The following is a 21,530-nucleotide window of genomic DNA, read 5'->3' as shown; positions in this document are numbered from 1 at the left end:
GGCACTTAAAATAATATTCAGAATCAGCACAATGTTCAGTGCATAGTATGAATGAGTCTTGGAAAATAAGCCGTAATTAGGAAGTTATTAATAAATGAAATGACTCTTATACCTTTCTAGTGAAATGAAAGTTTCTTAAATTAAAAATTTTATTCAAGAATTTTTTTGTCAAGCTATTATTTTCAAATGCAGCTCATTTTAGTTTTAATTTGTTATATTTTAGAGACATTCTCCTTTCATTTATATTATTTTAATCTGAAAATTGTTCCATTGTATGAAATAGTCTGATTTTTTTTTAAAAAAGAAAATCTTGTTATTTGCAACAAAATGGATATGATAAAACAAGCCAGGGCTAGAAAGGCAAATATAACATAATCTTGTTTACATGTGGAGTTTAAAAACATTTTTTGTTTTGAATCAGGTATGGAGACAAATGTGAATTTTAGATCAGCTAATAGACTTTTTCTTTTTCTTCTTCTTATTAATCATTCCATTCGTTTATATCTCAAATGATATCCCACTTCCTGGTTACCCCTCCATTAGTGCCCCATCTCCCATCTGCTCTCCCCTATCCCCTTTGTATGAGACTGCTCTCACACTCTCCTGCCCCTCCGCTCCAGCATCCCCCTACACTGGGGCATCATGCCTCCCCAGGACCAAGGGCCTCCCCTTCCTTTGCTGTCAGGCAAGGCCATCCTCAGCTGCATATGTACCTGGAGCTGAGGATCCCTCCAGGTACACTCCTTGGTTGGTGGTCTAGACTCTGGGAGAACTGGATCATCAGGCCAGCTTATGTTGTTCTTCCAATGGGATTGCAATCCCCCTCCACTCCTCCAGACCTTCCGCTGGCTCCCCTACCAGGTTCCCTGAGCTCAGTATGATGATTGGCTCCAAACATCCACATCTGCATTGGTCATTTGCTGGCCTGACTTCCTCAGGACCTGACAAACTAGGTTCCTGTCAGCAAGCACCTCTTGACCAGGGCAACAGTGTTGGGTTTGGTGTCTGCAGACAAGATGGGTCCCCAGGTAGGGCAGCCCCTGGTTGGCCCTTTTCAGTCTCTTCTGTTTTTTGTCCCTATTCTTTGGACAGGAACATTTCTGGGTTAAAAACTTTGAGATGAGCGGGTGTCCCCATCTCTCCACTGGGGGCTATGCCTATCTGCTAGAGGAGGTCTCTACAGGATCTATTATCCCCCTTCTCTGCACATTTAAGCTAAAGTCATTCCTGTTGGGTCCTGGGAGTCTCATGGTTCCCTGGTGTTTGGGACCCTCCGGTGGCTATCCCCAGTTCTTAAAACTCCCTGCTACATTTTTTTTTTTGTTCAATTTCCTGACCCTCTATAACTCTCTCACATCTCCTCCAGATCCTGATGCTGCCACCCTTATTTCCTCCCCCTCTTTTCTCCCTCCCTGGTCCCCCTTTCCCTCCACCTCCCACAATCTTCCTGTTCTCCCCCTCAATGCAGGACTGAAGCATCCACACCCTAGTCTTCCTTTTATGCTCCATATATTCTGTGAGTTGTATCATGGGCATTGTGGGCTTTGGGGCTAATATCTACTTTTTAGTGAGAACATACCATGTGTGTTCTTTTGGGTCTGGGTTATATCACTCAGGATGATATTTTCTAGTTCCATTGATTTGACTTCAAATTTCATGAAGTCATTATTTTTGATAGCTGAATAGTATTTCACTTTGTAGATGTGCCACATTTTCTGTATCCATTCTTCTGTTGAGGGACATCTGGGTTTTTCCAGTTTCTGGCTATTATAAATAAGGCTGCTATGAACATAGTGGAATATGTGTCCTTGGTACATATTGGAACATCTTTTGCATATATGTCCAGGAGTGGTGTAGCTGAATCCTCAGGTAGAACTATTTCCAATTTTCTCTGAAACCGCCAGAATGATTTCTGAGTTGTTTTTACCAGCTTGCAGTTCCACCAGCAGTGGAGAAGTGTTCCTTTTTCTTCATATCCTCACTAACATCTGCTATCACCTGCCTTTTTGATTTTAGCCATTCTGACTATTGTGAGGTGGAATCTCAGGGTCATTTTGATTTGAATTTCCCTAGTGACTAAGAAGGTTGAACACTCTTTAAGTGCTTCTCAGCCATTCCAGATTCCTCCATTGTGAATTCTCTTTTTAGGTCTGTATTCCACTTTTTGTTATTGGTTTTTTTTAATTTACATTTCAAATGTTATCCCTTTTCCTGTTCTCCATCCATACAACCCCTATCCCATCCTCCATCTCCCTTCTTCTATGAGGGTGATCCCTGACCCAACCTCTCACCCCTTTCTGCTTCCCCACCCTGACATTCCCCTACACTGGGGGGTCCAGCCTTGGCAGGACCAAGACCTTCTCCTCCCATTGGTGCCCAGCAAGGCCATCCTCTGCTACATATGCAGCTGGAGCCATGGGTCTGTCTATGTGTAGTCTTTGGATGGTGGTTTAGTCCCTGGGAGCTCTGGTTGGTTGATAATGTGGTTATGGTGTTGCAAACCTCTTCAGCATCTTCAGTCCTCTAATGGGGACTTCATTCTCAGTTCAATAGTTGATTGCATGCATTTGCCTCTGTATTTGTCATGCCCTGGCAGAGCCTCTCAGGGGACAGCTATATCAGGCTTCTGTCAGCAAGCACTTCTTGGCATCAGCAATATTGTCTGGGTTTGATGGCTGTATGTATATGGCCTGGATCCCCAGATGGGACAGGCTCTGAATGGCTATTCCTTCAGTCTCTGCTCCAAACTTTGTCTCCATATCTCCTCCTATGAATATTTTTGTTCTTCCTTTTGAGAAGGACTGAAACATCTGCACTTTGGCCCCATTTGTCTATTGTTGATCTTAGAGCATAAGCCATTGGTGTTCTGTTCCTTAAATTTTCCCCCATGCCCATGTGTTCGAGGTACTCCCCTACTTTCTCTTCTATTAGTTTCAGAGTATCTTGTTTTATGTGGAGGTCCTTAACCCACTTGGACTTGAGCTTTGTACAAGGAGATAAGAATGGATCAATTTGCTTTCTTTTACATTCTGACTGCTAGCTGAACCAGCAACATTTGTTGAAAATGCTGTCTTTTTTCCACTGGATGATTTTAGCTCCTTTGTTAAAGATCAAGTGACCATAGTTGTGTGGGTTCATTTCTGGGTCTTCAATTCTATTCCACTGATCTACTTGCCTGTCTCTGTACCAATACCATGCTTTTTTTTTTTTAAATCACTATTGCTCTATAGTATAGGTTTTTTTGTTGTTGTTATTCCTTTTTTTTTTTTGTTATTCCAAATGAATTTGAGAATTGCACTTTCTAATTGAGAGGAATTACATTGAATCTGTAGATTGCTTTTGGTAAGGTGGCCATTTTTCCTATATTAATCCTGCCAATCCATGATCATGGGAGGTCTTTCCGTCTTCTGAGGAGTAGCCAGCAGGAAATAATCAAACCCAGGGCTGAAATCAACCAAGTAGAAACAAAAAGAACTATACAAAGCATCAACAAAGCTAGGAGCTGTTTTTTTGAGAAAATCAACAAGACAGATAAACGCTTAGTCAGACTAACTAGAGGACACAGAAACAGCATCCAAATTAACAAAATCAAGAATAAAAAGGAAGACATAACAACAGAACCTGAGGAAATTAAAAAAAATCATCAGATCCTATTACAAAAGCCTATACTCAACAAAACTGGAAAACCTGGATGAAATGGATGATTTCCTAGACAGATACCAGGTACCAAAGTTAAATCAGGACCAGGTAAACCATCTAAACAGTTCCATAACACCCAAAGAAATGGAAGCAGTCATTAGAAGTCTACCAATCATAAAAAAGCCCAGGGCCAGATGGGTTTAGTGCAGAATTCTATCAGACCTTCAAAGAAGACCTAATACCAACCAGTACTTCTCAAACTATGCCACAAAATAGAAACAGAAGGAACACTAACCAACTCTTTCTATGAAGCCACAGTTACAGTGGTACCTGAACCATAAGAAGACTCATCAAAGAAAGAGGTCTTTTTTAAAAAAAGTAAAAAAGAAACTCCCAGAGAACTAATAAAATACACTTTAAAAGTAAGTAAGAAAAGAAAGCTGACAGCCAACAACACAGCCCCCTTCCCCCACTCCCATCCCCAAGTCTTAAACTCAGAGAAACAGGATGGAATAGTGCTTTCCAGGGGCCAGAGGTGATGTGGGCCATACTGACTTACATCTTGATAGCATTTGTCACCTGGTTGATATATAACTTAGTTGTGGTATAAAGTGGGGTGATGGAATGGGTGCCACAGTACAGTAATGATGTCATGTTCTACTCTAGAGTGTTATTCTAGAAAGGTAGCTTTTCACTGTAGCTTCAAAAATAAACTAAGAGATACTTTTAGGGATAGTACCATGTCTTCACATGATTATTGTTTTGTTTACTTGAATACACTTTAGATGTATTTGGAACATGCAGCTGGTGTTGGTATGTATGATGTGAGGCAGTTTAATTTTGTATCCTCAAGTATTTAAGTTTTTCTTCATGTCAGTTTTATTTTTCTCATCAGAGTTAAAGTTAAAACAGAATCTCAAGACCCCACATCTTCATGGAGATCACTTATTCCAGTCATTAAAGTCAACGTGAGCACAGTAAGTAAATTATGTTTGAGTTAATGTTTGGCAGATTAATGCATAGACCTTATTTTTGCAAATCAAAGTCCATGTAAGAAAAAAAGCAATTTTGTGTACATTTTAGTTCCTATTTCTGTATCGTGTGAATGAACTATTTTAACACCAGCTTCACATTTGGATGCTTATTACATCTGAAGGGATATTTACAAGTGTTTAAATAGATCTAAACTTAACTCTAGATTTCTTTAAATCTTGGTTTAAATAGATGACGATGACTTAATGATTTAAGTAGCATATTTAGTTGTTGCTTAAAAATGTTATTAGTTCAGCTAAGGAAAACAGTGACGGGACTAATCATCTCCTGGTATAATATCTCCTTTATGTTTTTAGGGACGTTTGGCCTTTGGGAATCATTATCAACCTCAGACTCTGTGCATCAACTTTGATGATGCCTTCTTAACTTATACTACAAAACCACCTTCAAGTCATCTTGACCAGTTCATGCACATTGTGAAAGGAAAGCTTGAAAATGTTCGAGTCATGCTTGTTCCTAGTCCTAGATATGTTGGCCTACAAAACGATGAGTAAGAAAACATCATGAAATAGTAACTTCTCTGTACTCACATAAGCACTAACGGGAGCCTCTAGCTTCCTTCTCATTTCTATGGTAGAAACTGTGCAGCAGTCACAAGTGTTTCCAGTTGTTAAAGCCTTCATGCTAAGAAGCGATACTTACACTTTTCCAAGTGTTTCTGTGTAATTATTAGGATTTTCTTTTTTACTCTGTTTGCTCACTTATTTTGACTTAAATTAAGCTCTGATGTTGTTATGTTAGGATATGCCCATTAAAGGTGTGTTTTCTTTCTAGAGAACTTAGACAAATAATAAATTTAAGACATTAATTATAGTGGATTTAGTAAAAGTTGAAAATTGATTAAAGTTTTTCTTGGTTAGAGTAGTCCAATTTTGAGACAACTATTTGAGTTTTCTTTGAACCTCAAAGAGTTTTCCTATCTGCATCCCAGTGTTTACCCATGGTGAGATAGCTATGCTAGTTAGAAGGTAGCTTACATGGGAATGCACACCAGACTCACCAGTGTGGTGAGATGCTTGGCAGGAACGGACCAGGCCTGAGGAGACAGCTCTGCTATAACTCCTGTCAGACACTGGGTCTTGTATTTACCTCTGGAATAATGGTACCCAGTATTCATATTTTCTCAGTCTCTTCTTTTTTATGATGAGTACTTTGGCTGAAGTTGTGTAATTTTAAGTATATACATGGAAAATTTCTATTGTGATGTTTCAGCTTTTCTTTGTTATATCAGCAATGTAAATTTTTATGAAATTATGGAAAGCAAATTTTAATTCTTGGCTGATATGCTGCTGCTAACATCTCCAGGATCAGCTATCATAATAGAGGTTTCCCCTGTATGAGTTCTAGGTAGCTATGTGTCTATTTTGCCTTACTCATGGAGAGCATAGACTTGATCAAAGATGTTCTGGAATTCGGTAGATGAACTCAACTTTGTATTAATAGGTAAAGTGTACCAAACAGAACTGTAGTTTTAAATAACTAGAGAGAATTGAAAAAGTGTTCTCTTAATATTTTATATAACATTATTTAAAATTGTATTTTTCAAAAATGTAGATACTGGGTGCCTGTGACTTTTTCTTCAGGGTCTCAGAGGAAGAGGTGGGCGGATAAGGAGTTTAAGGCCAGATGTGACTCATGAGTCTCAGGCCTTAGACTACATGAAATTACATTTAAAAACAAAGCAAAACAAACAAAAAATCCCACCATATTGGCTTAACTTTTGTGGCTTAAACGTATTTAGAAGAAAATTATTGCATTCATATATGCCGTTATCTAATGATTGAAAGATGAGTTTTTATATAGAAGATGGTACTATGGGATATGGCAGAGAAGTTATCTCAAAAGTTTGAGACAAGAAAACTTAAGATAGAGAAACGTCAAATTTTAAGTTTAGGGTAATCGTTTTACATTTATTTTAAGTTAATTAGTGAAATACTCTTAGAGAAAAAGTAATTAAAACGTTACAGATAAAAATGACAATTCTTTTGTTTCCAAATGATTTACTACATTCTGCTGGTTGATTAAATATCATTTAGGATTATAATGATATTAATATAAATCACTTTAATTTTGCCATAAATGCAGAATTTGGTTATTATATTTTCATAATTACTATTGCATTTTACCTCAATTTTAAATAAATTTATTTCATTCCAAACTTAAAATGAGGTCTATAAGCTAGTTGTTTTCTTCCTCAACTAATTTGCCAATACAATTTCAGAGTCATTTTATTAACCTGGTACAAAACACCAGTAGAGTAACTTGTCGTAGTGTTTGTCTGTGTGAAAGATGTTCTTTTCTGATAGAACCTGTCGTGTGCTTTGCAGTTTTTCCTTCTCTCTCTTTACTCTTAATTACTGTCTGCTAGACTGCAGAGCACCTTGTAGTCTATGATGTAGTTCATGTGCCTCACACTTGTCCCCACAGACCCCCAAGACTGATGGGAGAAGGTTTTGTGGTGATGCAGTCAAATGATGTCGACATCTACTACTATATGGATGAGCCAGGTATGTCCTGTTTGAAAGCATGTGTGAGAGGAATTGGTTCTGTTTCTTCTGTGAAGTACTATTGCAGACGTACTAGAAGTCTTCTGGAAGCGAGCATCAGTAAGTTGTAAAGTGGACTATGAGAGGATCACAGTTTTTTTAAAAAGTCATGTCTTAAGAATTGAGCTGTTACATTGCAATTTTATAAAATAATTCATTTCTACAGATACCTCAAAAATTGATGCAGGAACTCTAAAGAAACAAACCCACAGGGAGTGTAGAAGAGAGGGTAGTTTGTTTTAGCTTAGAGGAGAAAATCTCTATTGTTACACTTGAACTTTAAACTTAGAAATTGAGAACCTAGCTACTTTGCCTGTTTAGTAGATGATTGACATTTGAGGAAGGTACCTACTATTGGACGTTTCAGCTCCTTCATCATGCGTCTGTTCTTTTTGCCACCAAGGGGTTTGGTCACAAACCCTGTATTTTCAGGATAGGACTAGGATTTTGCTTGCCTTTTCATTATGACGTGGCAGAAGCAGTGGTGCTCACCAGTCAGCGCCATGCATTGGCAGCTTAACAGAGAACACTAGATCTCAGAAGAGTCCCTAGATGAAGCCATGAAGATTATCAGTTTCTATCGCCTACGGAGCCATATGTAGAGTATTCTTGGAATGATAAATTAGGAAGGAAGTATCCATGGGACATTGTGCTGCAAGCCAGAGTGCTCCACTGAGTTCAGAAAAAGCACTCACTTGATTGACTCATAAGTCTGTTTGCTTTTTGTTTCATGGAATGCTACTTTTACTTGGAAAAATAATTTAAGACAAACCATGTAGATTTTCATGTGAAGATGAGAATTTTGGAAGCTTTGGTGCTCTCTGACAGCATCTCAATATTAACACCTTTTCTAATAAAACTATTAGTGATACTAGTATGTGGTTTCAGGAAGAGTATAACAAATTTTCCCATATTTATAACTTAATGCGCCACTGTCTTTCAAAGACCAGTGTATAATGTTACAGAGTCATGCATGGATAAAAGAGTCATTCAGGGTACAGGAGTCAGCAGAAGGTTTTAACATGAGAGAGTTTGAAAGAAATGAGTAATGGGTTTCGGGATCTACGCTGTTACCTTTTGAAAGTGCCCCTTGTTGAATTTTGCTCTAGTATCAGAAAGTATTACCCAGCTTCATCTATATGAACAGGCTATTGAAATGTCGCTTCCTGTTCTGTCTCCAGGTGAGGCCAGATGGCTGCACATTCTTTTAACAACCTCACTGAACTGTTGTGAAAAATACAGTTTTGCGTTTTTTTCTTAAATGAAAACTTCATTTAATTTTCATTAAATAGTTTTTATTTTTATTTATACATACTTTTATTACTAAATGTATTCTTTATGTAGGTATATAGTAAGTTTATTGTTTCAATGAAACATTTTAAAATTAATTCAAACAGAATAAATTTGATATATAACATACAAACAAAACAAAACAAAAAACCTCTCTGGGGCTTAAAAATTTTTAAATGTAAGATTTCCTGTGACTAAAGCATTTGAACTGTTAATGTATGGTGGTTTTAACTAATTGTCTTTATATGTTCTGGAAAATAGGACTTGTTCCAGAAGAAACAGAAGAGAGTATAGAAGGAGAAATAAGCAGTGAAGATTGCAAATTACAAGACTTACCTCCATGCTGGGGACTAGATATTGTTTGTGGTAAAGGAACAGATTTTAATTATGGACCCTGGGCTGACAGACAGAGGTACTTGAGTGATTATATTTCTAATAGTCTTTCAAGTGTATTGAGATCTTATTTTTTATTGAATTCCAGCTTAATATTTAAAACTACTTTTATTATTTTTTATTATGCATATTCATGTGTCTGGGTGTGTGCACATGAGCTCAGGTATCCATGGAGCCCAGAGGATCTTCTGGGGCTGGAATTACAGTCAGTTTGAATGCTCATCGTGGGTGCCGAGAACCAAACTCAGGTCCTCTGGAAGAGCAGCAAGTTCTCTTAACATCTGAGCCATCGCTCTAGCCCCCATTGTCTTTTTTTTTTTTCCTTTGTAAACTATTACATTGTGGCAAAATAACTTTGCAATGAACACTTTGACCCAGATATTAACTTGTTTGTGGAGAAACCATAAGCAAACTTCAGTGAGCAGCCTACTTATTGGTTCCTTTGTTTTATTTTTGTATTTCATTGATGATTTACTTATTGACCCTCTGAGAGCCTGGGATTTTGGGGACATATAGATTCAGAAGTGATTTTAGTGACATCTAATTTTAGTGAATCTGTAATAACTGAGGAAAGGGTCTTGGAGACCTACTTAGAAAAACAGTAGTGGTTTCCCAGGACCGAATAGCAAAGCATCACTGGGATAGAGCTTAAACAGTGGAAACTTGTTTGACCAAGTTCTGGAGGCCAAGAGTTCCACTTGGAAGTGTTAGCAATGTTGGTTCCCTGTGAACATTCTGAGAGGAGGCTATGTCCCAGGCCTCTCTTTGCAGCTGAGGCAACGTGATGTTTCTGTGACCATATACAGTCATGTTCTGAAGGCTGTGTTTAGGACTTAAACATGAATTTTTAGGGTGCAGTTTAGCTTGTAACAAGCTATTTTGCGCTATGGGCAGCACAGTGAATAAAAAGGCCTTATTAGATGATGTATGTGTGTAGTTTATGAAAGAAATAGAGATTTGCTAGGGAAAGGAAAATGGATCATCAAGGAAAAAATGAATAGGGACAGTAGAAAATTGCCTTGAGCATAGGTAGTTCAGAGTTCTATAATAAAGAACCATGGCCATATGCTATCAGGCAGGTGTCTTAGTTAGGGTTTTACTGCTGTGAACATACACTGTGACCAAGGCAACTCTTATAAGGACAACATTTAATTGGGGCTGGCTTACAGGTTCAGAGGTTCAGTCCATTATCATCAAGATGGGAATATGACAGTGTAGTGCTGGAGAAGGAGCTAAGAGTTCTACATCTTGTTCCTCGAGCAAGCAGAAGACTGTCATCCTCAGGCAACTAGGCAGAAGCTCTTCAAAGCCCACCCCCACAGTGACAGGCTTCTAACAAGGCCACACTCCTCATCGTGTTGCTCCCTTATTCAAACCACCATAGATGCATCGGTTCTTTTTATACTTTTTTAGTTTCAAAAGAACTTCCTACCTTCTATTGTTTGAATAATCGCACACTTCGTCAAGTAATATGGTCTTTGTTTTTACTTTTTAAAAAATTTCATTAGAAATGAGACCAAGACCCCACATATGTTAGGCAAGTATTCTCATTATTTTCTTTTAATGTTAGTATTTTAGGTATATTAAAGTAATGTGCCTCAATAAACCCATGTGAAACAGTTCTTCAATAATGAAACAGATTTTTTGAAAACATTTGAAATACGCTGTTATGATCCCTAAGTTCTATTAGGTTATTATATTACTTATTAAACTTGAACATCAGTGGAACTCAGTAGTTCAGGTTAGAAAGCAATACTCTTCATGTTGTTAGATTCTACTTTTTTCTTATAGTGATGTTTTCAGGTTTAATGATGCTGTGGTCACTATGCCATCAGTTGAAAATGAGAGGCTTCTATTAAGTAATGAGCTAAATCTATTTGGACTATATTCAGAAATCTTAGGAGAACTTAAGTGTCCTTTTAAAAAAATATGTTGAATAATTCTATGAAAAATGAAATGTTTTTGTATTTTTATTACTCAGTGCATGATTCATAAATTATATTTAATCTTGCTATACTTAAAAGTATTAGCATATATTTACTGAAAAGAACAAGTTAAAATTTCTATAATACATTTTTTAAAAAAGACTTATTTATTAGGTAGACAGCTGTTCTGCCTGTGTGTATGCCTGCAGTCCAGAAGAGGGGACCATATCTTGTTATATATGGTTGTGAGCCATCATGTGGTTGCTGGGAATTGAAATCAGGACCTCTGGAAGGGCAGTTAGTGCTCTTAACCTCTGAGCCATCTCTCCAGGCCCAGTTTTTGTTTTCTTGAGATGAGATTTCTCTACATAGTTCTAGCTGTCCTAGACCTCACTGTGAAGACCAGGGTGGCCTCCAACTTACAAAGATCCACATATCTCTTCTCCTGAGAGCTGGGATTAAAGGTCTGCACTACCACTCCTGTCATATAAATTCACTTTAGAGACTGAACGATCTTTGAATTATTAGAGAAAGGATATTGCAGTTAATGTGCAGTAGAACTTCACTTTCACAACCTCCTCTATCAGGTTTTCCCTTTGTTGAGAGAGAATGCCTCAGAGCCATTCATGTTCATTAAATCACAAGGCTTATTTTTCAGTGCACTTGGTTCATGTGAGTAGTGTTTGCTTCCTTATTTGTGTGGAAAGATGGCTCTGTGATGTGCAGAAGGTATTGCAATTTCTTAGGTTCTTACATCCTTGTCAAATGATATAGGGAGACGTACACTCAGGCTCAGCAACTAAATACTTGTTTACATTTTAGGACATATTGTCCTTTCATTGATATTATGTTGATTAAAAGTGATTGCAGGGAGTTGGAGTGATGGTTTGGTGGCTAAGAGAACTGATTGGTCTTGCAGAGGACCTCAGTTTGATGACCAGCACCCACATGGAGGCTTACCACTGTCTGTAACTCTGGACCCAGGGGTTCTGACAACCTCTTTTGTCCTTCACATGTGTTGCATGCATGTAGTGCATAGATATATATGCAGGCAAAATACTCATACATGTACAATAAAATAAAGGTTAATTTTTTGAGTGATTATGAAGCTAATACAAAAATTCTTCCATGTGTGCATGGTTGAGTATTTTAATGCAATCCTCAGTGCCACTCCATGAAATAAGTTATTCTTATGTTATAGACAAGGGAGCAGATCAGCTTTCCTCAGAAAGGTTAGATCACTTGCTCAGGGAAGAATGATGAATTAAGCTAAACTCTTTCAGTTCTTGGTAATTTGCATAACCAATGTGCTTGTAGCATTTTTTTACAACTCACATACACTTAGATTAGACCCTGCTCACATCTCATTCAGCAATATTATGTTAGGTGTTCAAAGCTCATTGATACCTACGAGTGTAAATAGTGTGTCAAATGAGATAGCTATGACAATGTAAGGTTAAAATATGATTTCAGACCCTTACCAGAGATAATTGTATTTGACTAACACACCATCTCTCTTTTTTCTTTTCATGTAGAGATTGTTTATGGAAGTTTTTCTTTCCACCTGATTATCAAGTTCTGAAAGTTTCTGAGATTGCACAGCCTGGAAGACCAAGACAAATCCTTGCATTTGAACTACGAATGAATATTATTGCAGATGCTACCATTGATTTGCTATTTACAAAAAACAGGGTATTCATTATAAGATTGTAGAGAATAGTCTTTAAAATTTGAAAAGTACTTCAAGAGTTTTGTCTGGGCCGTAATTCTATGTTTAGCTTCATGTCTGTGAGCTCCCCATACCTCTTTTAATAATTTTGGGCATTTTACTTTCATAATATTTCATTAAGTGCTGAATAATGGAAAGTAATTAATGATGATTAATAGTAATAATTTGAAGTAAGCTTTGAAGTTAGCTTCTAGTTTCTCTTTTATATTTTGTTAAGTTGCTTTAAGTATAATTTTTATATAAATTTTAATCTTGATTTTTACAGATTTTTAGTAGTTCATATTAATGATAATTATATTTCTTTGATAATTAAAAAGTAAAATAATAGTTATATAAGTACAGTAAATCTCATGTAAGTTAATCTTGTTCTTTTGATAGGAAACAAATGCTGTGCATGTAAATGTAGGGGCTGGCTCATATTTAGAAATTAATATTCCAATGACAGTTGAAGAAAGTGGTAAGTTACCATTATTTTGCCAGAAATTATTAGTGACATAATTAATGTATTATTGTAGTTTGTTAGTACTTCCAGAGTAATACTAGTAATGTTTCATTTTTATTGTTTTGTCTCTTAATTTAAGTATAGTTTAGTTTTCTACTGATACATAAAAGAGTATCTATGAGATACTATGTTATACTTGAACTCATGTATATAGTCTTAGTATGTTTAAGTCAAAGTAAATATATTGTTTCTACATTTGTAACTTCTGTGTGGTAAAATTCATTTAAAATTTTGTTTAGCTTTGCTCTTACTGAAACAGTGTCTCACTGTGTAGCCCATGCTGAGGGAAGACTGGCAGTGTAACTCAGGCTTGTCCCCAGCTTGAGACAGTCTGTCAGACTCCCAAGTGCTGGTACCACCATGCTGACAGGCTTTCCTTGAGCTTTAAAAGCCTATTCTCATTATCTGTGGGTCACCCCACTTCTGTCTGTAACTCAGTAATCCTGGTTCACTCATTCCCCACCCTTCTTTCCCCTTATTGCCCCAGCCTTTTCAAATTCAGATGTTTGAGGTGAAAACGAAAGCTTACAGCAGGGTGCATGCCAGATTAGCTATACCACTTTTAATAATAACATATAGCTAGTGTTCTTTGAAAAGGAAGGCAGTTAAAAAAGCAAATGGTACTTTAAACTTCTGCTTGTGCCAAGAATGGCCTGTATTGATGTGAGAATGTCAGTACAGGAGAAATAGGTAATATTTGGAAACTGCCCTTATACACGGAGTAGTTGAAAAAATGATAAAAAATATATGCTTGAGTCAGTGGACCACTATGTGTTTGCTCTCAAAAGCCAACCAGGATAGTTACCATGTGGTGGTGGTGTTTACTCGAGTTGTCTGATCTGAGAAAGATCCCTTGATACATTAGCACGTTCCCTGTCACCAGAGTATACTTAAGCTGTTTTTCAACGATTTCTTCTTTGAGGGGTAGTAGGAGTTGGTTCTACTCCAAACATTTTAATAGTATACTTTTAAATTCTGGTTCTTACATTTTATGTTTTTATTTATTAGGTTATACCCCTGCAATTAAAGGACAACTCTTACATGTTGATGCTACTACCAGTATGCAGTATCGGACCCTTTTAGAGGCAGAAATGTTGGCAGTAAGTCTAAATATATGATATGCATTCATTTAGTACTTACAGATTTAGTTATAATTTTATAGTGTAAAATTTCAAAAAGTTATTTGTATTCTTATTTAAGAACTGTCAAGTAAGTACTCTGGCTATACCAAACTTGAGAAGAGAGGTGCTGTGTACTGCTTTTGGCGTTCCTATATTGTTCTGTTTCTGATATGTAGGAAGTGCTAGAGGGTCCCAAAACTTGTTAGGATGTAATTTTTAAATTTCGTGTGTGGGGCTGGGGATTTAGCTCAGTGGTAGAGTGCTTACCTAGGAAGCGCAAGGCCCTGGGTTCGGTACCCAGCTCCGAAAAAAAAGAACCAAAAAAAATTTTTCGTGTGTTTTCCTAAATTGTAAGGAAGGTAATTTTTGATCACATGTGCTGGCTCTATTGGGCTTCTCTCAGGGCTTAATTAATTTTATTTTTTGTCCTAAGTCAGTGACTAAGTTTTAAGGAAAAAGATCTTGATGGTACCCTGGATGTTTGGAAGTGGCCATGGTTTAAATTTCAGATTGGGTGCTCATTAATCTGTTACTTTATAAAAGGGCAGTAACAACAACAACAACAACAACAACAACAACAACAACCTACTCTGTAGAATGTTTGGTGTTAACAGAAGATTCATTTATATAAGATGATGTCATAAGGTTCTTAATTACTTGTTATAAGTCAACATCTTATACACTAGGATGTGTAATCAAGACGAAAATTTCACAACCAGTAAGAAAATCACACACACACACACACACACACACACACACAGAGAGAGAGAGAGAGAGAGAGAGAGAGAGAGAGAGAGAGAGAGAGAGAGAGAGAGAGAGAGAGAGAGAGAGACAGAGACAGAGACAGAGAGACAGACAGAGAGAGACAGAGAGATTGAGATGATAATCATCTAGGACAGCATGCACAAATACTCAGGTATGTTGTTTTAGCCTTTAGTGCATTCTTTTCTGTTGGTTTGGGTTAAGTTGATGTCACAGTAGATAAAAACAAAAACAAAAACAACCAACTAATTTTCTTGGAGTATAAATATAAAAACATGTAGGCAGTTTATGAATAATACAAAATTACTATCGAAAATCTGTTATTATGTAAAATATAATATTTAAATGACCAAATTCAACAGTTTGGCATGTGTTAGAGTTCTCAAGCTATTGCTGATAAATGGGGCTATGCAAAACAGTGCTCTTCCTAGGCAGGCAACTTTTCCCTTTGCAGAAATGCCGAGGTCAGGACATATGCTGCTATGCTGCTATGCTGGAGTTCCACCTTCCTTCCTTCAACAAAGGAGGAGTGGGCACATGGGCTGTTTGTTACCTGCTGCATTAGCTGCTGTTGCTAAAACTAGAGAATGTTTCTTTGCTCTCAGAGAATTTTGCAACATCAAAGCTTAATATTTTCAAAGATCTGGGTATTGACCAGAGAAACTGACCTTTTATAGCAGTTTTAAAAGTCGGGGTAATAAGTTTTAATTACTCACTAGAGTGAGTGACTCCATTTTCAGTGCTGTTAGCATTATCACATTTGAAGCTCTAACATTTGCTTTGCAGTTTCACATCAATGCCAGCTACCCCAGAATTTGGAACATGCCACAGACATGGCAGTGTGAGTTGGAGGTTTATAAAGCCACATACCACTTCATCTTTGCCCAGAAAAACTTCTTTACAGGTAATTTCTGGTAAATATAGAGAGTAATTTGTTGTAGTGAGCTTATGCATATTCTGTGGGTTTCACTTTTACATTTAATATAGGGACTGTTAAAATGATATGATGTATGCTTTCCTTTTCCTATAATTTTCTTCATTTATTATTCTCTCATATGTTATATCCCATACTGCAGTTCCCCTTCCTCCCCTCCTCCCTTTCTCCTGGATCCATGCCCTCTCCCCCACCTTTCCTCAGAAAAGAACAGGCCTTCCAGGGACATCAACCAAATATAGCATAAAAATCTACCATACAACCAGGCACATATTCTAACATCAATAGATGGGTTAACCGAGTAAGAGAAAACAGCTCCCAGAGACATCCCCTGTCCACACTGTTAAGAATCCCACAAAATTCTCAAACTACAGAAACATGAAAGATGCAGAGGACCTAGGTCAGACCATACGGGCTCCCTGATCTCTGTGAGCCCACTTGAGCCCCAATCCGTTGGTTCTGTGGGCCTTGTTCTTGTGGTGTCCTTGATCCTCTGGCTCCTCCAATCTTTCCTCCGCTTCACAGGACTCCCTGAACTCTGCCTAAGTTTGGTGTGGGACTCTGCATCTGTTCCCCATCTGTTGCTGCATGAAGTCTCTGGTTTCTCTGATGACAATTATACTAGGCTCTGGTCCCAGCATATCCTGCAGGGATGGCAAACTGTAAGTTGGAGATTTTTGTGGCTGGGTTGGTGTCCCTGTCTCTCTACGTGAGGCCTTGCCTGGTTAGAGAGGATGGCCAGTTCAGGCTTCATGTCCCCCAGTTACTAGGAATCTTTGCTAGTGTAGATTCCCTGGAGTTTCCATTGCACTAGGTTTTTACCCTACTTCTGAAATGTCCCCCAGTTCTCTCCTAATATTCTCTCCCTCAGTCTCCCCACCCCATCCTTCCCCACTCACCTCGAGCACTCACAAAATGTATTCTATTTCCCCTTCCTAGGAAGATCCCCCAGCCCTTCTGTTCCTTAGCCTCTCTGAGCCTGCACACTGTAGCATGTCTCTCCTTCACTTTACAGCTGATATCCACTTACAAGTGAGCACTGACCATGGCTGGTTTTTCACTGGGATGGTTTTTCTGGTTTCGTCCATTTGCCAGCAAATTTCCTGATGCTATTTTTTTTTTAACAGCTGAGCAATACTCCATTGTATTAATGTTTTTTTTTTTTTTTTTTTTTTTTTTTTTATTTTTTTAGTTTTTTAGTTCCCACTAGCCATTCAGGAGTGTTCTTGCCACATCCTTGCTGGCATGGGCTGTCACTTGTGGTTTTGACTGACAAAGATGGACTTTCAGGGTCATTTTGATTATATTTCATTGATGGCTAAGGATGCTGAACATTTCTTTTTTAATTAATTACTTTATTTATTTATTTTTACACTCCAGATTTTATTCCCCTCCTGGTCCACTTGCCCCCACCCCAGGGTTCCACATCCCACAAGGATGTCCCCACCCCACCCACCCCACCAGACCTCTAAACTTCCTGGGGCCTCCAGTCTCATGAGGGTTAGGCACATCTTCTCTGACTGAACCCAGACCTGTAGTCCTCTGCTGTATATGTGTTGGAGGCCTCATCTCAGCTGTTGTATGCTCCCTGGTTGGTGATCCAGTGTCTGAGAGATCTCGGGGGTCCAGGTTAGCTGAGACTGCTGGTCCTCCTACAGAGTAGCCCTCTCCCTCAGCTACTCCAGCTTTTCCCTAATTCAACCACAGGGGTCAGCAGCTTCTGTCCATTGGTTGGGTGCACACATCTGCATCTGACTCTTTCAGCTGCTTGTTGGGTCTTTCGGAGGGCAGTCATGCTAGGTCCCTTTTTGTGAGCACCCCATAGCTTCAGATCTTGGGGCCACCCCTTGAGCTGGAACCCACTTTGGGCCTGTTCCTGGACCTCCTTTTCCTCAGGCTCCTCTCCATTCCATCCCTGCACTTCTTTCAGACAGGAAGAGTTATGCGTCAGAGTTTGACTGTGGGATAGTAACCCCAGCCCTCACTTGATGCCCTGTCTTTCTGCTGGAAGTGGGCTCAGCAAGTTCCCTCTCCCCACGTAGGGCCTTTCATCTACGGTCCCTCTCTTTGAGTCTTGAGAGTCTCTCACTTCCAAGGTCTCTGTTACATTCTGGACAGTCTTCCCAACCTCCTACCTCCCAGGGTTGCCTGTTTCCATTCTTTCTGCTGGCCCTCAGGTCTTCAGTCCTTTTCCCCCACCCAATACCAGATCATGTTCCCCTCTCACCACCCCCATCCCCTTTCCCTCCCTCCCTCTCTCCTCCTTTGTGGTTGCTTTCTTCTCCCTCCCAAGTGGGACTGAGGCGTCCTCACTTAGGCCCTTCAGCTTGTTGATCTTTTTGAGTTCTGTGAACTGTATCTTGGGTATTCTTTCTGTACTCTTTTTTTTTTTTTTTTTTTTTGGCTCATATTCACTTATTAGTGAGAACATACTGTGCCTGTACTTTTGGGTCTGAGGTACCTCACTCACAATGACATTTTTTAGTTCCATCCATTTGCCTGCAAAACTCAGAATGTCCTTGCTTAATAGCTGAGTAGTATTCCATTGTATAAATGAACCACATTATTTTGGATATTAGCCTGCTATCACATGTGGGGTTAGTGAAGATTTTTCCCCAATCTATAGTTTGCCGATTTGTCTTACTGACTATGTCCTTTGCCTTCCAGTTTCATAAGGTCCAATTTATCAATTCTTGATATTAGAGCATGAGCCATTGGAATTCTTTTTAGGAAATTTCTGCCTGTGCCAATGAGTTCAAAGCTCTTCCCCACTTTCTCTTCTATTGTATCCAGTGTATCTGGTTTTATGTTGAGACCCTTGATCTACTTGGACTTGAACTTTGTGCATGGTGACAAATATGGGTCTATTTTTATAGCCAGCCAGTTAGACCAGCACCATTTATTGAAGGTGCTTTATTTTTTCCATTGTATATTTTTGGCTTCTTTGTCAAAGATCAAGTGTACGTAAGTGTGTGGTTTTATTTCTGGGTCTCCAATTCTATTCCATTGATCAATCTGTCTGTTTCTGTACCAATACCATGCAGTTTTTATCACTATTGCTCTGTAGTAGAGCTTGAGGTTAGAGATGGTGACTCCCCCAGTCATTCTTTTATTGTTAAGAATTGTTTTTGCTATCCTAAAGCAAAAGGATATACCTTCTTCTCAGCTCCTCATGGTACTTTCTCCAAAATTGACCATATAATTGGTCAAAAAGCGGGCCTCAACAGGTACAGAAAGATAGAAATAATCCCATGCGTGCTATCGGACCACCACGCCCTAAAGCTGGTCTTCAATAACAATAAGGGAAGAATGCCCACATATACGTGGAAATTGAACAATGCTCTACTCAATGATAACCTGGTCAAGGAAGAAATAAAGAAAGAAATTAAAAAACTTTTTAGAATTTAATGAAAATGAAGGTACAACATACCCAAACTTATGGGACACAATGAAAGCTGTGCTAAGAGGAAAATTCATAGCGCTGAGTGCCTGCAGAAAGAAACAGGAAAGAGCATATGTCAGCAGCTTGACTGCACACCTAAAAAGCTCTAGAACAAAAAGAAGCAAATACACCCAGGAGGAGTAGAAGGCAGGAAATAATCAAACTCAGAGCTGAAATCAACCAAGTAGAAACAAAAAGGACCATAGAAAGAATCAACAGAACCAAAAGTTGGTTCTTTGAGAAAATCAACAAGATAGATAAACCCTTAGCCAGACTAACGAGAGGACACAGAGAGTGTGTCCAAATTAACAAAATCAGAAATGAAAAGGAGACATAACTACAGATTCAGAGGAAATTCAAAAATCATCAGATCTTACTATAAAGCCTATATTCAACAAAACTTGAAAATCTGCAGGAAATGGACAATTTCCTAGACAGATACCAGGTACTGAAGTTAAATCAGAACAGATAAACCAGTTAAACAACCCCCATAACTCCTAAGGAAATAGAAGCAGTCATTAAAGGTCTCCCAACCAAAAAGAGCCCAGGTCCAGAGGGGTTGTACCAGTTTGCAATCCCACCAGCAATAGACGAGTGTTCCTTTTTCTCCACATCTTGCCAGCATGTTCTGTGGCTTGAGATTTTGATTTTAGCCATTATGACTGGTGTGAGATGTAATCTCAGGATTGTTTTGATTTGCATTTCCCTGATGTCCAAGGATGTTGAACATTTCTTTACGTGCTTCTCAGCCATTTATGATTCCTCTGTTGAGAAATCTATTTAGCTCTGTACTCCATTTTTTAATTGGGTTATTTGGTTTATTGGAGTCTAACTTCTTGAGTTCTTTGTGTATTTTGGATATTAGCCTTCTATCAGATGTAGGACTAGTGAAGAGCTTTTCCCAGTGTGTAGGCTGCCATTAGATTCAGTGTATATATCTGGTTTTACGTGCAGGTCCTTGATCCGCTTGGATTTGAGCCTTGTACAGGGAGATAAATATGGATCAATTTGTATTCTTCTACATGCAGACCGCCGGTTAGACCAGCACTGTTTGTTGAAGATGCTTTCTTTTTTCCACTATATGGGTTTGGCTTCTTTGTCAAAGATCAAGTGTTCATATGCGTGTGGGTTTATTGCTGGGTCACTGATTCTATTCCATTGATTGACCTGTCTGTCTCTGTACCAATACCATGTAGTTTTTTTTTTTGTTGTTGTTGTTTTGTTTTTGTTTTTTGTTTTTTTAATTACTATTGCTCTGTAGTATGAGGTCAGGGATAGTGATTCCCCCAGAAGATCTTTTATTGTTGAGAATTGTTTTGGCTCTCCTGGGTTTTTTGTTTTTCTTTATATGAAGTTGAAAATTGCTCTTTGAATGTCTGTGAAAATTGTGTTGGAATGTTGATGGGGATGTCATTGAATCTGTAGGTTGTTTTTAGTAGGATGGCCATCTTTACTATGTAATCCTACCAGTCGTGAGCATGGGAGATCTTTCCATCTTCTGAGGTCTTTGATTTCTTTCTTCAGAGACTTGAAGTTCTTGTCATACAGATCTTTTACTTGTTTGCCCAGAGTTACACCATGATATTTTATTTGTGACTTTTGTGAAGGGTGTTGTTTCCCTATTTTCTTTCTCAGCCCATTTATCCTTTATGTAGAGGAAGGTTACTGATGAATTTTATATTCAGCCACTTTGCTGAACTTGTTTCTCAGCTGTAGAAGTTCTCTGGTATTTTCTTTTGGAATTGATTGTGTATACTATTATATCATCCTCAAATAGTGATACCTTTACTACTTCTTTTCCAATTTGTATTCTCTTGATCTCCTTTTGTTGTCTAATTGCTCTAGCTGGAACTTGATTGCTATTTTGAATAACCAGGGAGAGAGTGGGCAGCCTTGTGTAGCCCCTGGTTTTAGTGGGATTGCTTGTAGTGTCTTTCCATTGAGTTTGATATTGGCTGTTAGCCTTCTGTATATTGCTTATATTATGTTTAGGTATGGGCCTTGAATTCCTGATCTCTCCAAGACTTTTTACATGACTGGGAGCTGTATTTTGTCAAAGTCTTTTTCAGCATTTAATCAGATGGTCATGTGATTTTTTTCTTTGAGTTTGTTTATATAGTGGATTACATTAATGGATTTTTGTACATTGAAACATCCCTGCATCCCTGGGATGAAACCTATTTGGTCATGGTGA

At 38.3% G+C, this 21,530-nt stretch overlaps 1 protein-coding gene across 1 annotated transcript in view; it reads left to right on the top strand.

The window, feature by feature from the left end:
• Positions 1 to 21,530, top strand: part of Kiaa1109 (KIAA1109 ortholog) — a 182,077-nt gene that overhangs the window by 22,551 nt on the left and 137,996 nt on the right. Inside the window, exons 8-15 of the mRNA XM_032898488.1 lie at positions 4,535 to 4,616; positions 4,989 to 5,182; positions 7,120 to 7,199; positions 8,790 to 8,940; positions 12,382 to 12,538; positions 12,954 to 13,032; positions 14,086 to 14,177; positions 15,747 to 15,864. Coding sequence (XP_032754379.1) covers positions 4,535 to 4,616; positions 4,989 to 5,182; positions 7,120 to 7,199; positions 8,790 to 8,940; positions 12,382 to 12,538; positions 12,954 to 13,032; positions 14,086 to 14,177; positions 15,747 to 15,864 — 953 coding nt within the window. The remainder of the gene's footprint in view (positions 1 to 4,534; positions 4,617 to 4,988; positions 5,183 to 7,119; positions 7,200 to 8,789; positions 8,941 to 12,381; positions 12,539 to 12,953; positions 13,033 to 14,085; positions 14,178 to 15,746; positions 15,865 to 21,530) is intronic.

This window comes from Rattus rattus, chromosome 3 (genome assembly GCF_011064425.1).
Source record: "Rattus rattus isolate New Zealand chromosome 3, Rrattus_CSIRO_v1, whole genome shotgun sequence".
Classification (NCBI taxonomy): Eukaryota; Metazoa; Chordata; class Mammalia; order Rodentia; family Muridae; genus Rattus; species Rattus rattus.
Note: the sequence above shows the minus strand (reverse complement) of the source record. Positions and strands in the feature narration are given on the sequence as shown.